At 46.0% G+C, this 13,117-nt stretch overlaps 1 protein-coding gene across 1 annotated transcript; it reads left to right on the plus strand.

The window, feature by feature from the left end:
- The first annotated feature begins 1,752 nt into the window (after window positions 1-1,752).
- RNPEP (arginyl aminopeptidase) lies at window positions 1,753-12,626 on the plus strand. Its single transcript, XM_075613920.1, has 11 exons — window positions 1,753-2,154; window positions 5,000-5,140; window positions 5,475-5,620; window positions 5,829-5,945; window positions 6,085-6,320; window positions 6,512-6,625; window positions 10,190-10,302; window positions 10,641-10,749; window positions 10,817-11,041; window positions 11,634-11,776; window positions 12,276-12,626. The coding sequence occupies exons 1-11, from the start codon at window positions 1,786-1,788 to the stop codon at window positions 12,423-12,425; spliced, it is 1,863 nt and encodes a 620-aa protein (XP_075470035.1). The 5' UTR covers window positions 1,753-1,785; the 3' UTR covers window positions 12,426-12,626.
- Window positions 12,627-13,117: the final 491 nt, after the last annotated feature.

Here is a 13,117-nt window from a genome sequence, read left to right on the forward strand (position 1 = left end):
AGAAAAGTATCCCACATAAAGCACTCAGGTGTGTACAAAATATAACAACATTTATTGGAAAAAACATGTCACAAATACATGTAATAAAACAGTCTCAAAACCTCCTAATGTGGTCCAAGAACCACATATAACCTTGGTATAGTAAATGCTGTATAGCAAAATGAAGTGTAAAATACCCAATGCAATTTATAACAAACTTAACTCAGAGTGATAAGGCAAAGAAATTGCCTTCCACCTGTTAGACCGGCCGGTCATACATGAGATGCTATAGGGCTAACTGGAGCTGAATAGTATGCCCTAGTAAATATACATAATTGTACCAGGGGTCCTGCAAATACCAGACATACAAAAAATCTGTCAAAGTACATGAGAAATGTAAGTATAAACTCTCGTGATGTCAGAGACAAAAAAAATGCAGAGATGCAACAAACACTCAATGATACAAGGCGTAGCACCTCTGAGTAACAGAGAAAGCAAATATAAGCACTGCTGCATGAATAAGGCACAATTCAACTGCTAAGCAGTAAACAGTGTAAAGCTTTACATACTGTACACAGCAGGAGAGAGAGAGTGAGGATTATCCAGACCCAAAACCAAGGACTTTACGGTTGGATTTTGTGTCTATTGAGAATTTCATTCTTCTACTAGGATCTGGACTCTGAACCTTTTTATGGTTATAGTTATTGCATTTTGTGTTTGGTTGTGTTTTATATAGTGGGGTTATAAGGGTTTAGGGAAGTACCTTTTGTCCCTTTGCACTTGAGGGAATGGGCCTGAGGAAGGGGTTCTCACCCCGAAACAGCCCCCCTGGTTACCCACCCACTACATACACCCCCCCTTTTTTGTTGTTCCCTACTCCTCTCCTTTTGTGGTATCCCTTCCCTTGTATATTTGATCCCACATCATTATCCCTAGCGTGCATTTTTGTGGAGAGAGTGGAGTTGTCGTTTGCCGTAGCCGAGGTCTGATGCCAGGAGTAAGGAGTAGTCGTGGAGGAAGCCGGGTCGGTACACGGGAAAGCACTAGAAAACAAGACAGGGCAGGACTAGGGAGGCAGAGAGTGATGAGAACAGCAACTGGTTTTATGCTGGTTCTATGCCCCACAGTTGTTCTTGGGCTCTCCTCCTTGCGAGCGAGGAGTACCCCCATTTCCCCTGTTGGTGTACCCTGTTTTGTGTGATTTTACTGTTTGCTTTAGACAAATAAACTCCGGTTAATTAAACTCTTGTGTTCTGCCTGGTGCTTTGGATCCCTGACAGTGTTATTGAGCGTTTGTTCTTCCAAGCTCAGGACACTACAGTGTACTGGGACCGGTCTGATGAGTATGCAATATGACTTATTAATTAGGAGTTCAAGCAAATATTTTCTAGCAGGGGGTGCACAATGTAAAAAAGGTTGGGAACCACTGGGTTAGGGGACTTGCATAGGAAGTTATTGGAAGTGTTTCCATCCAGCACAAGTTATCAGAAGTAAAGTGGCAACCGCTCCAAAACCTTGCACATAAAAATAGGTACCACTCTCTGTAGTTCCTTGAATCGTGCTGGATGGATGAACTTCCAAGCAATTCTTCTGGCAGTCCGCAGCTTACCACACACAAAAAAAAGGTGCTATCTATTTGTCTGTGCATAATGTTAGAGGGTCTGTTTCAGCACCTTGGACAGGGGCCCTGCAGATACCTAACATCAACCGGGACAAAACTTCCTGCAAGCCGCTGCCCCGGCAACTTTCAGTCCTATTAGTGGAGCCGGAACCGGAAGTGTTGGCTGTCAGTCTGTATTCAGCACCATGAGCGGCAGCAGCGGCTTGGGTCTCCGGCGGGCGGAGGACGTGGCTTCGGCTTCCAGTTACCGGGACTTCGATGTGGAGCACATGCACCTGGAGCTGCGCGTGGACATGGAGGCCCGGAAGCTGCGGGGCTCGGGGCGGCTGGAGCTGCGAGCCCTCCGGGAGACCGGGGAGCTGCGGTTCGATTCACACCCGAGCCTGCATGTTCTGCAGGTCCGGGTGGAGGGGACCGCTGGGGGGCAGGTGCCCTGGGAGGAGAAGCCATTCACCCGCTACGGAAGCGTCCTGGAAATTAAGTTGCCCGAGGTCTCTGTGCCTGGAGCCCAGATCCGGGTCACCATTGACTACGAGGCTGGGGAAGGCCCAGGGGTGAGAGACTCGATTATATATACTGTGTATATATATATATCCCCTCTATACGGCGGCAGCGCTGAAAGGGTTCGCTGCCTGATACCCGGGCCGTTTGCCCATGTCATATTACTTCAGTCACCTACCCGCTTCCTCCTAAAACTACAGTGATAAAATTGTTATCTGCATCAGTTGAACCTTCCCTCTCTCTCTATCTCTCTCTCTTCTCCCTCTTTCTCTCTTCTCCCTCTTTCTCTCTTCTCCCTCTTTCGCTCTTCTCCCTCTTTCGCTCTCTCTGCCCCCTCTTTCGCTCTCTCTGCCCTCTCTTTCTCTCTCTGCCCTCTCTCTCTTTTCCTCTCTGCCCCTTCTCTCTCTCTGCCCCTTCTCTCTCTCTGCCCCTTCTCTCTCTCTGCCCCCCCTCTCTCTCTGCCCCCCCTCTCTCTCTGCCCCCCCTCTCTCTCTGCCCCCCTCTCTCTCTCTGCCCCTGCCCCCTCTCTCTCTCTGCCCCCCTCTCTCTCTCTGCCCCCCTCTCTCTCTCTGCCCCTGCCCCCCTCTCTCTCTGCCCCTGCCCCCCTCTCTCTCTCTGCCCCTGCCCCCCTCTCTCTCTCTGCCCCCCTCTCTCTCTCTGCCCCTGCCCCCGCTCTCTCTCTGCTCCTGCCCCCCCTCTCTCTCTCTTTCTGTCCCTGCCCTCTCTCTCTCTGCCCTCTCTCTGCCCCTGCCCCTCTCTCTCTCTGCCCCTGCCCCCTCCCTCTCTCTGCCCCTGCCCCCTCTCTCTCTCTCTGCCCCTGCCCCCTCTCTCTCTCTGCCCCTGCCCCCCTCTCTCTCTGCCCCGCCCCCTCCCTCTCTCTGCCCCTGCTCTCTCAATGCCCTCTCTCTCTCTCTCTCTCTATCTTTCTCTACCCCTGCTCTATCTCTGCCCCCCCTCTCTCTCTCAATCGTTGCTCCCTCTCACTCGTTGCACTTTGCACTTCCTTTATCTATCCCTTCCTGCTGAGCTTGCTAATTTCCCTTCCGTTTCTGATTTTGCTTATCCTGCTTTTTGATGCTTTAGAAGCAGGGGTGTCGTTCCGCGCTAGGGATATCACTGTAAATAGTCCCTCTTGCAGCCGTTAGTCAACGGGGGGCTCCACACATCCCCTGTAAAAATGAGCTCCCACAAGGGGAGCTCACAAACAAGACAAACAAGTGACAGGCAGGCGCACTGAGGGATAATAAACACTTTATTGCTTACAGAGGGGGATAATACAGCAATAGACAACCAAGGTCTACTGATGGGTAACGGATTCAAAACAAAAGTAAAAGTGTTAGAATAACTGGTTAACCACCAGTACAAACGGGGGATGGGAACAGGTGATTACTAGATCACTATGTACTACAGAGGGGGTCCGGACCGATCCGAGTACATACCCTGTATATGGAGGGGAAGTGAAGTGTAGAGACCTGCTCCCTCCGACTGCAAAAGTCCAAGAGGGAAAGCCACACGTGACCTCTACGCGTTTCGCATGTAGTGCTTCGTCAGGAGGTCCGCGTAGAGGTCACGTGTGGCTTTCCCTCTTGGAGTTTTGCAGTCGGAGGGAGCAGGTCTCTACACTTCACTCCCCTTCCTTACATAGGGTATGTACCCAGATCGGTCCGGACCCCCTCTGTAGTACATAGTGATTTAGTATTCACCTGTTCCTATCCCCCGTTTGTACTGGTGAATAACCAGTTATTCTAACACTTTTACTTTTGTTTTGAATCCTTTACCCATCAGTAGACCGTGGTTGTCTATTGCTGTATTATCCCCCTCTGTAAGCAATGAAGTGTTTATTATCCCTCAGTGTGCCTGCCTGTCACTTGTTTTTCTCGTTTTTGATGCTTTAATTTGCAGTGCAAGGGGCCGTGGGGGTTCTGGGTAATGTTTTATATATAGTTTGGTGTGATTATATACAGGTGGGATATAGAGGGATTTGGGGGGGTTATACAAACACAGGGGCGGGGTTATATAAAGGGGTTGATACATACATACAGGGGTATACAGAGTAAAACAAACGCAAATAACACCACTTTAACAAAAGATATATATAGTGTCCTTAGAAAGTGCAGCTCCCGGAACAGGATTCAGACCAAATCCAACCAGCAATCGACGAAGAATAGCAAGTGCGCAAATCTCATTAGGACATAGAGGGGATAAATAAAGACACCAAAATAGTGCAATATTGTCAAACACAACAACGCAATCAATGTTGAAGTTTCTATAAAGTTTGCACTCACGTGTTAAACGTGATATTCAGGCGTTGTGGTTGTTAGAAGTAACCAACTTTTGTAATAACCGGACAGACAACGGTGTTGAACTGCGAACTGGTACGTGTTTCCCGTGACGCTCAGCGCTGCTGCTAGTAGTGACACGTTCTGTGTTGTGATTCACACCTTGCCGTAGGTGCATTTCCAGGTGGATTTTCCTTCCTTCCTATGGAATAATATCGGTTGATCCGGAGCATCTGTCCGGTTATTACAAAAGTTGGTTACTTCTAACAACCACAACGCCTGAATATCACGTTTAACACGTGAGTGCAAACTTTATAGAAACTTCAACATTGATTGCATTGTTGTGTTTGACAATATTACATACAGGGGGGCAATGTTATATTGAGGTTGGGTTTACACGGGTAGTACGGATTTAATAAATCATCTAATTCCTGCTGTCCAAGATTTCCTGACGCCCTCCTTTCCAAACGGCACAGAGTCGCCTCCTGTTCCTCTATACCTCTGTCTGCTCAGAATTGAACTGTTCCTACATCCCGACCTTCCATGCTGAGCAAGAGCACCTACTCTGCCACTGTGTAGGTTACCCTACTCTCATCCACACTACCTGCCTTCTCACCAGGTGTGTTGGTTGGAACCGCAGCAGACGGCCGGCAAGAAGAAGCCATACATGTACACGCAGGGCCAGGCCGTAATGAACCGGTCCTTCTTCCCGTGTTTTGACACGCCCGCTGTTAAATGCACCTATTCTGCTAACATCCAGGTGAGAGAGAGCAAAATGTCTTGTTATATATTTCATACAGAATGAGGCCATGGCGGGAAGTGTTTCTTCACAAATCCCCTTTGTCCTTTCTCCTGTGTCCTTGTTTGCATACTCTGGTGTATTCCTATTGTACTTTTAAAACATTTATATATAAACGCAGAAGGATTGCTGGCAAACTACATTATGAATGGTGGAGGTGTTGCTGGGATGAGCTCTTAATTCCCACACTGTGTGGCTAGGTGGCAGTGCAGTGTTAGGCGCGTTATATTCTATATGATGTAAGGATGCTACGGTGAGGTTTTGCTTTGGGTCCTCACTTCTGTCTTCCATCCAGGTGCCTGAGGGCTTCACGGCCATTATGAGCGCGACCAACTGGGATCGTCAGGGTGATGCCTTCATCTTCAATATGACTCGGCCCATCCCATCTTACCTGGTGGCTCTGGTGGTTGGGGACATTGTGTCAGCGGAAGTGGGGCCCAGGTAAGGACAGATGACTGATCCAAGAGGAAGGGTCCCTTCTGCCTATGGGGAGATGGACTGACTCCACGGGTCCCGTCTGAGTCCCTGTCATGGGAGGGAGAGACTATAAACTGTCTGTGTCACTCAGCGGTAGGAGGGATAGACTCCATGTGTCATTAGTCCTCTCTGTCTGTCACCTTGCAGTCTCATTCCCTCTATCTATACTCAGGAGCCGGGTCTGGGCAGAGCCCTGCCTGATTGAAGCGGCTAAGAAGGAATATGATGGAGTGATAGAGGAGTTTTTAAGCGTGGGGGAGAAGCTCTTCGGACCTTACGTATGGGAAAGGTGAGAGGTTGAGCTCTTCATGTGTTCTTAATATGTTAGCCCTCCTCTTCTACCAAGGAATTAAACAACTTCCTATAAAATATGCCCCTGTCCCTCTTCCTTCCGCCTTGTCACCCAGTGTGTGTCTTTGCATCACCAGGTATGATGTCCTGTTCATGCCTCCGTCCTTCCCATTTGGTGGCATGGAGAACCCATGCATCACATTTGTCACCCCGTGCCTGCTGGCTGGTGACCGCTCACTGGCTGATGTTATCATCCACGAGATCTCCCACAGCTGGTTTGGGAACCTGGTGACTAACGCCAACTGGGGAGAGTTCTGGCTGAATGAGGGATTCACTATGTATGCCCAGCGAAGGATCACTACTGAGATATATGGTTAGTGCCACCCTCTGTGTGCTCGGTACTACCCATGCCAAACCATCTTACGTGCCGCCCTCTGTGTACACACCCCTCCTCAGACCATGATATATAAGGACATTTAGATGGTAAACTCCCTGTGTTGTTCCTGTGTTCACTGCATGTACAGCACCGTACACATGGTCAACATTATGTATCCGTCTCTGCAGGTCCCGCATATAGCTGCCTGGAAGCAGCCACAGGGAGAGCCCTTCTGCGCCAGCACATGGACACATCAGGAGAGGAGCATCCTCTGAACAAGCTGCGGGTCAAGATAGAGCCAGGTGCGTGTGCGCGTGCGTGTGCGCGTGTGTGTGTGTGTGTATGTGTGTGTGTGTGTGTGTGTGTGTGTGTAAAAAAAAAAATGCAACAGAAAGTTCAAATTGCACAAGACTCTTCACATCAGTCTTAGTAAATTTCAGAATGTATCAATATACTTCCTCTTTGCAGCTTCAGTCGTGTGTGAGTGCTTCATTCACTCACTCACAGGAAACCCAGCCAGTACTCCAAAAAGAGGAACGATACGACAAAGCGCACCCGGAATAAGTGTGCTGAAAATGTATTAATAAAACCACAAGTAGCCTGTAAAATGTACATTTAAAAACTTATCACAGAACTCCAAAAGAACCAAAGGGTCTCGTGGTCCGTAGATGTGATAATGTACAGACCGAGTGCACCGGGTCCCCAGACCGAGAAACAGGCCATTAGTATCTAGAAGCGTCAGTCTGTAAACGTGATGACATGCACTGATGTAATCTCTACGCGTTTCACAATCAACTGTGCTTCATTCGGGTGAAGACAATCTGCAAATGGATAACTGAAGATGTAAGAACATTTATCTGATATGGTGAAGAAGATTATCGAAGATGGCTAACAAAAATGTAAAATAGATGAAGCAGCGACTTATAATTACATAGAAGATGATGTTGAAAAGAGACATACGTCAAAGTTCAACCTATGCTAAATTTAGACGACAGATACTTTATCCTATATCCGTACTTACAGTATATTGATCCAGAGGAAGGTAAACAAAAACCCCAGTGACATATCATCCAATGATATCTCACAGGGGAAAAATAAATTCCTTCCTGACTCCAAGAATTGGCAATCAGATTACTCCCTGGATCAACATCCTTCCCATGTATACTTATTTGGTATATACCAGTATACCTTTCCTTTCTAAAAAGATGTCCAACCTCTTTTTTGAACAAATCTATTGTATCTGCCATCACAGTCTCCATGGGTAATGAATTCCACATTTTAACTGCCCTTACTGTAAAGAACCCTTTCCTTTATTGCTGGTGAAATCTCCTTTACTCCAACCTAAAGGGATGCCCCCGAGTCCTTTTTCAGCCCTTGTGATGAATAGTTCTTTTGAAAGCTCCCTGTACTGTCCCCGAATATATTTGTATATAGTTATCATAAACCCCTCTTAGACGCCTCTTTTGTAATGTAAATAAATCTAATTTAGCTAGCCTCTCCTCATAAGATAGATTGTCCACCCCCTTTATTAATTTGGTGACTCTTCTCTGCACTTTCTCTAGCTCTATAATATCTTTTCTATGAGTGTGCCCAAAATTGTACTCCATATTCAAGGTATGGTCTTACTAATGCTTTGTAAAGGGGCATAATTATGTTTACTTCCCTATCATCCATTGCCCGTTTAATGCAAGATAAGATCTTGTTTGCCTTTGCAGCTACTGCATGACTTTGGGCACTATTGCTAAGCCTGCTGTTAACCAGCACTCCTAAATCCTTCTCCATCAAGGATCCCCCTAATTTACCCCCATTTAATTTGTAAGCTGCCTGTTTATTCTTGCGTCCCAAATGCATAACCTTACATTTATCTGTATTAAACCTCATCTGCCAATTACCTGCCCAAGTTTCTAATCTCTCCAAGTCCTTCTGGAGAGAAATTACATCCTGCTCTGATTCTACTACCTTACACAATTTAGTATCATCAGCAAAGATGGAGACTTTGCTCTCGATCCCAACCCCAAGGTCATTAATAAACAGGGGTCTCAGTACCGATCCCTGAGGTACTCCACTCACAACTTTAGCCCAACCTGAAAAAGTTCAATTTATTACAACCCTCTGTTGTCTATCCTTCAAGCAATTTTCAATCCAGGTGCATATAGTCCAATTCTCTTTATTTTGTACACCAACCTCTTGTGCGGAACTGTATCAAATATCATTGATTGATAAGAAACAAATCCTTGCGCTTAAACATGACAATGGATGAACAATAAAACATTGTGCGGTTATCACAAGGAGAGTTGAAGACTTCTATATGAAATTGTATAACATCGGGCATAATCCAGAGGACGTGTGAGAAGAAACAACCACTGATGTACCACGTGTTCTTCCAGAAGAAGTGGCACAGAGCTATAAAATCCTTGAACAGGAAATATCCCGGCGAAGATGGAATTACAACTCAATTGAAAGGAGCTTGGGGGAAAATAGAGCAAATCCTTGCAAAACTTCACATGCTGCATGCAGAACAGGACATTTTAAGAAGCTGGAGAAATGCCAGTTGTCCTCATCCACAAGAAAGGAGAACAAGAAGCACTCAAGAAAGGAGAACAAGAAGCACACAAGAAAGGAGAACAAGAAGCACACAAGAAAGGAGAACAAGAAGCACACAAGAACTACAGACCAATCCGTTTACTCCCAATCACAAGTTTTGTTTACGGAGTTACCATATTCTTAATCAGTTGCAGCAGACTCTGGACTTCGCCCACACTAGAGAACAAGCGGGATTTCACAGTGGATACAGCACAATGGACCACAGACAAGTCATAAAAGAAATGATTTCACAACGTAATGAATGCAATCTACCACTAAGTTTAGATTACAAAAAAGCATTGGATTCTGTCTATACCTCATTGGTCCTAAAATGTATTAAGAAGACTGTGTTGAAGCGTACATTGATAGTATAAAGAACATTTGCGAGAATGCCATTCAATTTAATGAAGATATAAGCTAGATAAAGAATCAGCGAGGAAGAGCGTCGGGGAGATACCATGTGACTAAAGATTTTCACGGCAACACTTGAAGAATTGATCAAAACATTTTTGTTCCCACATGTCCAGAAAACCTCCAGCAAGAAATCTGAGAACTTGCCGAAGCAAACAAGTAAGGAATTTGTCCTCCGTATGAATCTCGGAAAGACCAAAGTGATGTTCAACAAATGTGTAAACTCTGCAAAGAACTAAATAAATGGAATAACACTAGAAGAAATCAAAGGTTATGTCTACCTTGGCTGGTAAGTAGCAATGGATGGGAACCATTTGAATGAAATCAGCAGGAGAGTGAAGATGGGTAGGAGTGCATTTGGAAGAAATAAGACAATATTTTAAGGGAACCTTCCACTGCCGATGCTCATGTATGGATGTGAAACTTGGCCCCTAAATGAAGATAATTCGGAAGCTTCAGACAACTCGAAGTATTGATGTATGCTGGGTATTACCCAAATAGACCGAAAAACAAAGAATGGCTTCGAACCCCAATAAGTCTGTGACATCACAAGGGTGAATAAATTAAAATGGCAGTGGGTCATTGCCATAAGAAATGACCATCGTTGGACAAAGAAGGTACTCTGCTGCATTCCAAAGGCAATTTAAGACCAAGACAACGACCAAAAATGAAGATGGGAGGATGAAATCAGAATTTGTTGGATTAACATGGACAAAAGAGGCTTGCAACCACTGTACCTGGACCTTCCTGGGAAGGACTTCATCCAGCACTGGATTGGCAAGGGCTGCAGTTGAGAGGTGTGTGTGTGTGTGTGTGTTGCCACTAAGTTTCCTGCTCTAGAACTGTCGCTTTACTCTCTTACTGATGTGCAGGAGTGGATCCGGACGACACTTACAACGAGACGCCCTATGAGAAGGGATACTGCTTTGTCTCTTACCTCGCCCACCTCACCGGGGACAAGTGCAAGTTCGATGCCTTCCTACGGGTAACACTACTCCCTCTTACAACCCAGTTAGGCCCCCTTGACCTCTTCACTGCCAGAGGGGTACATTACATAATAAAATATGCAGGGCGTTCTAACAGTGAAAGGGTTAATACATTTGTTGCACAGAATAGCGTGACCATAAACTTGTATAGTAATCGGGTTATTGCAAATGATTTCAAATCATGTTTTTATTTCAGTTGAAGATGCTCACAATTATTATACGCTGCAGCATGTTCATACTAGAGATCCCTCTTTTTAGCATATGTTACCTTCTGCATGTCATCAAAGGCTTTAAAGGGGACTGCCTCACCCAGTGGCCTGCTTATCCCTTGTTTCAGGCCTACGTTGACAAGTTTAAGTTCCAAAGCATCATGGCTGATGACACCCTGGAGTTTTACCTGGAGTATTTCCCAGAACTGAAGAAGAAGGGAGTGGATAAGATTGCAGGTGAGTGGTGGGTGTGCAGGGTGCGTTTTGCTGCTCTAGTATCAATGCTAATACTCTGCTCCCGCAGGCCTGGAGTTTGACCGCTGGCTAAACACCCCTGGGTGGCCGCCCTTCCTGCCAGACCTCTCTCCTGGAGATGCTCTGATGAATCCGGCAGAAGAGCTGGCAAAACTCTGGGCGGAAGCGCCCCTGGACACTGGAGCCATCACAAGAGTAGACATCACGGGCTGGAAGACATATCAACTCATCTTCTTCCTGGAGAAAGTGCTGGAGCGGTCACCGCTGCCAGAGGGTGAGAGGGGGACACCGAATCATCATAAGGGGAGATGCTGATCTCACTACTAGGAAGGCATGTAACATATTGCAGAGCAGTATGTATATAACTTGCTGGCCTATCATTACAGATATGCATATGCATGGGCTAATTTGTGTATGCATAGGAACCCCTTTATGGTTTATCACTAAACCCCCTTATAAGATCACATTTTCCTAGCTGTGAATATTCACACCAGAACACACCTTTTAAGCAGCATTTCCTTCAAAATACGAGAAAAAAAAACAGTTGTGTAGTATTTCATAATACTCCCTGCATTTTTTGTTTCACTCCTTATGCCCTTTTAAAAATGTTTTTTTAATGTATTTAAGCTTCTTTGAGTTGCTATAGCAACCATTTAGGAAGCCACACAACTTCCTCTTTTGAACGAGGCGGCCTTATTGCATGCCCTACAAAGCTGCTTTTAAGTTTCTGGATATAAAACCCCCGGATAGACTGCTGGACCCCAGAGACGTTCGGGTCGGAGGTTTTATAAGGGACTGGAGCTTGTGGAAGTCGGCCCCTGCAGGGCATTGTTCAGCCCTGAGCTCGACCACTCTTTTCTATCCAGGGAACGTGGAGGAGCTGGGAAAGTGTTACCCAAAGATCTCCGAAGCCACCAACGCAGAGCTGAGACTGCGCTGGGGTCAGATTGTGCTGAAGAACGACTACCAACCTCACTTCCATAAAGTCAAGGATTTCCTGCACAGCCAGGTACGTGAGGGAGGCCGAAATACTGCATGTAAGAGCGCGGGAGAGCGGGTACACACGGTATGAAGACAACTAATTCAGCAGACTGTTTGGCATTGAAGGGGTTAAGTGTGCATGTGCTCGTGTGGAAGGAAGAGAGGATGTGTGTGTACAGCATGGAAGGAAGAGAGGATGTGTGTGTACAGCATGAAAGGGAGTGTGTGGGGTGTTGAAGAGGCACAGAGAGAGACTGTGTGTTGCCATTTAGATATTTATATTACTTGACTCTGATTGCTGCTCCCTGGAATTTCTGTGAGTATTATATGTTCTGGGATCTTTTTCATTGCGACTTAAATATGAAAACAGGATAAATGGATCATATATGTAAAATGCAATGGATGGCATCGCTTGGGTTAATATTGTCACTGGTCGGAACTGCTATATTAAGGGATAAACCTTTAAATGTGAATATTTTTCTGCTCCTAACTGTAATGCTTTTGGGTTCCCCCCCCTATATTCTCAGGGAAAGCAGAAATACACTCTGCCATTATACCGCACCATGCGGGCCGGCTCAGAGTCTGCCCAGGCCCTGGCCACGGAGACCTTCACCCAGACATCTCCACAGCTTCACGTCAACGTGCAGAACTATGTCAAAAGAATCCTGGCTGTGTAGGGAGCCACATCTACCACGCGAATTGACCTCACATAAAGGGGGGAGGTTACCGGGCGTGAAATAATGAAGACCATTTGAAAAAAAAAAAATCAGGTTTACAGTGTTGTCTCCCAACATGTAAAGGTCGACATTTCTTTCCTATTTCTTTCTTTGCTATTTTTCAATAATTTTTCACCTATTAAAGAAACTACAAAATTGAAACTTTGTTAATTTGGGATTTTTTTTAAAATACCATGGTAAATTGGGACCTCGCACACCAGTTTGGCACGCTTTCCTTAATGCAGCCTGCTATTAGAAGAATACAAAATATCCTCAGTCGTAACTATAGAACAATGCAGCAGATAAAGGTTTGTTTTGGGGGGTTTTCACACAAGCCTGGGCACTTTGTCAGGCGCAGGGAAAAAGGCACGAGAAGGGCAGTTGTACCCCAAGCCTGACACATGGGTCATGGGTAAAGAATTATCGGGCGAGCAATTGCAGACCGCGGGGGAGACTTCAACACAATGCATCTGCTGTATACAAGATAAGTCAAGGCCTTGCTAGAGCCTGGAAGAAAGATTAGTCGCAGTTGAGCAGCTTTTGGGCTGACATAACTGGGAGGTGGGTACAAAGTTCAGACTGCAACATTCGGAGATGGCAGGCCGCAATTTTGCTCCCTGAGGTTACGAGAGGCAGTGTGTGTGATAGCAGCA

This window comes from Ascaphus truei, chromosome 9, assembly GCF_040206685.1.
Source record: "Ascaphus truei isolate aAscTru1 chromosome 9, aAscTru1.hap1, whole genome shotgun sequence".
NCBI classification, from domain to species: Eukaryota; Metazoa; Chordata; class Amphibia; order Anura; family Ascaphidae; genus Ascaphus; species Ascaphus truei.

Bases quoted from the DNA above. Each gene is read 5' to 3' on its own strand.
- RNPEP (XM_075613920.1), top strand. From the start codon at position 1,786: ATGAGCGGCAGCAGCGGCTTGGGTCTCCGGCGGGCGGAGGACGTGGCT. The intron at 5,621-5,828 runs GTAAGGACAGAT...ATCTATACTCAG, and splicing joins TCAGCGGAAGTGGGGCCCAG to GAGCCGGGTCTGGGCAGAGC. The intron at 11,042-11,633 runs GTGAGAGGGGGA...TTTTCTATCCAG, and splicing joins GCGGTCACCGCTGCCAGAGG to GGAACGTGGAGGAGCTGGGA.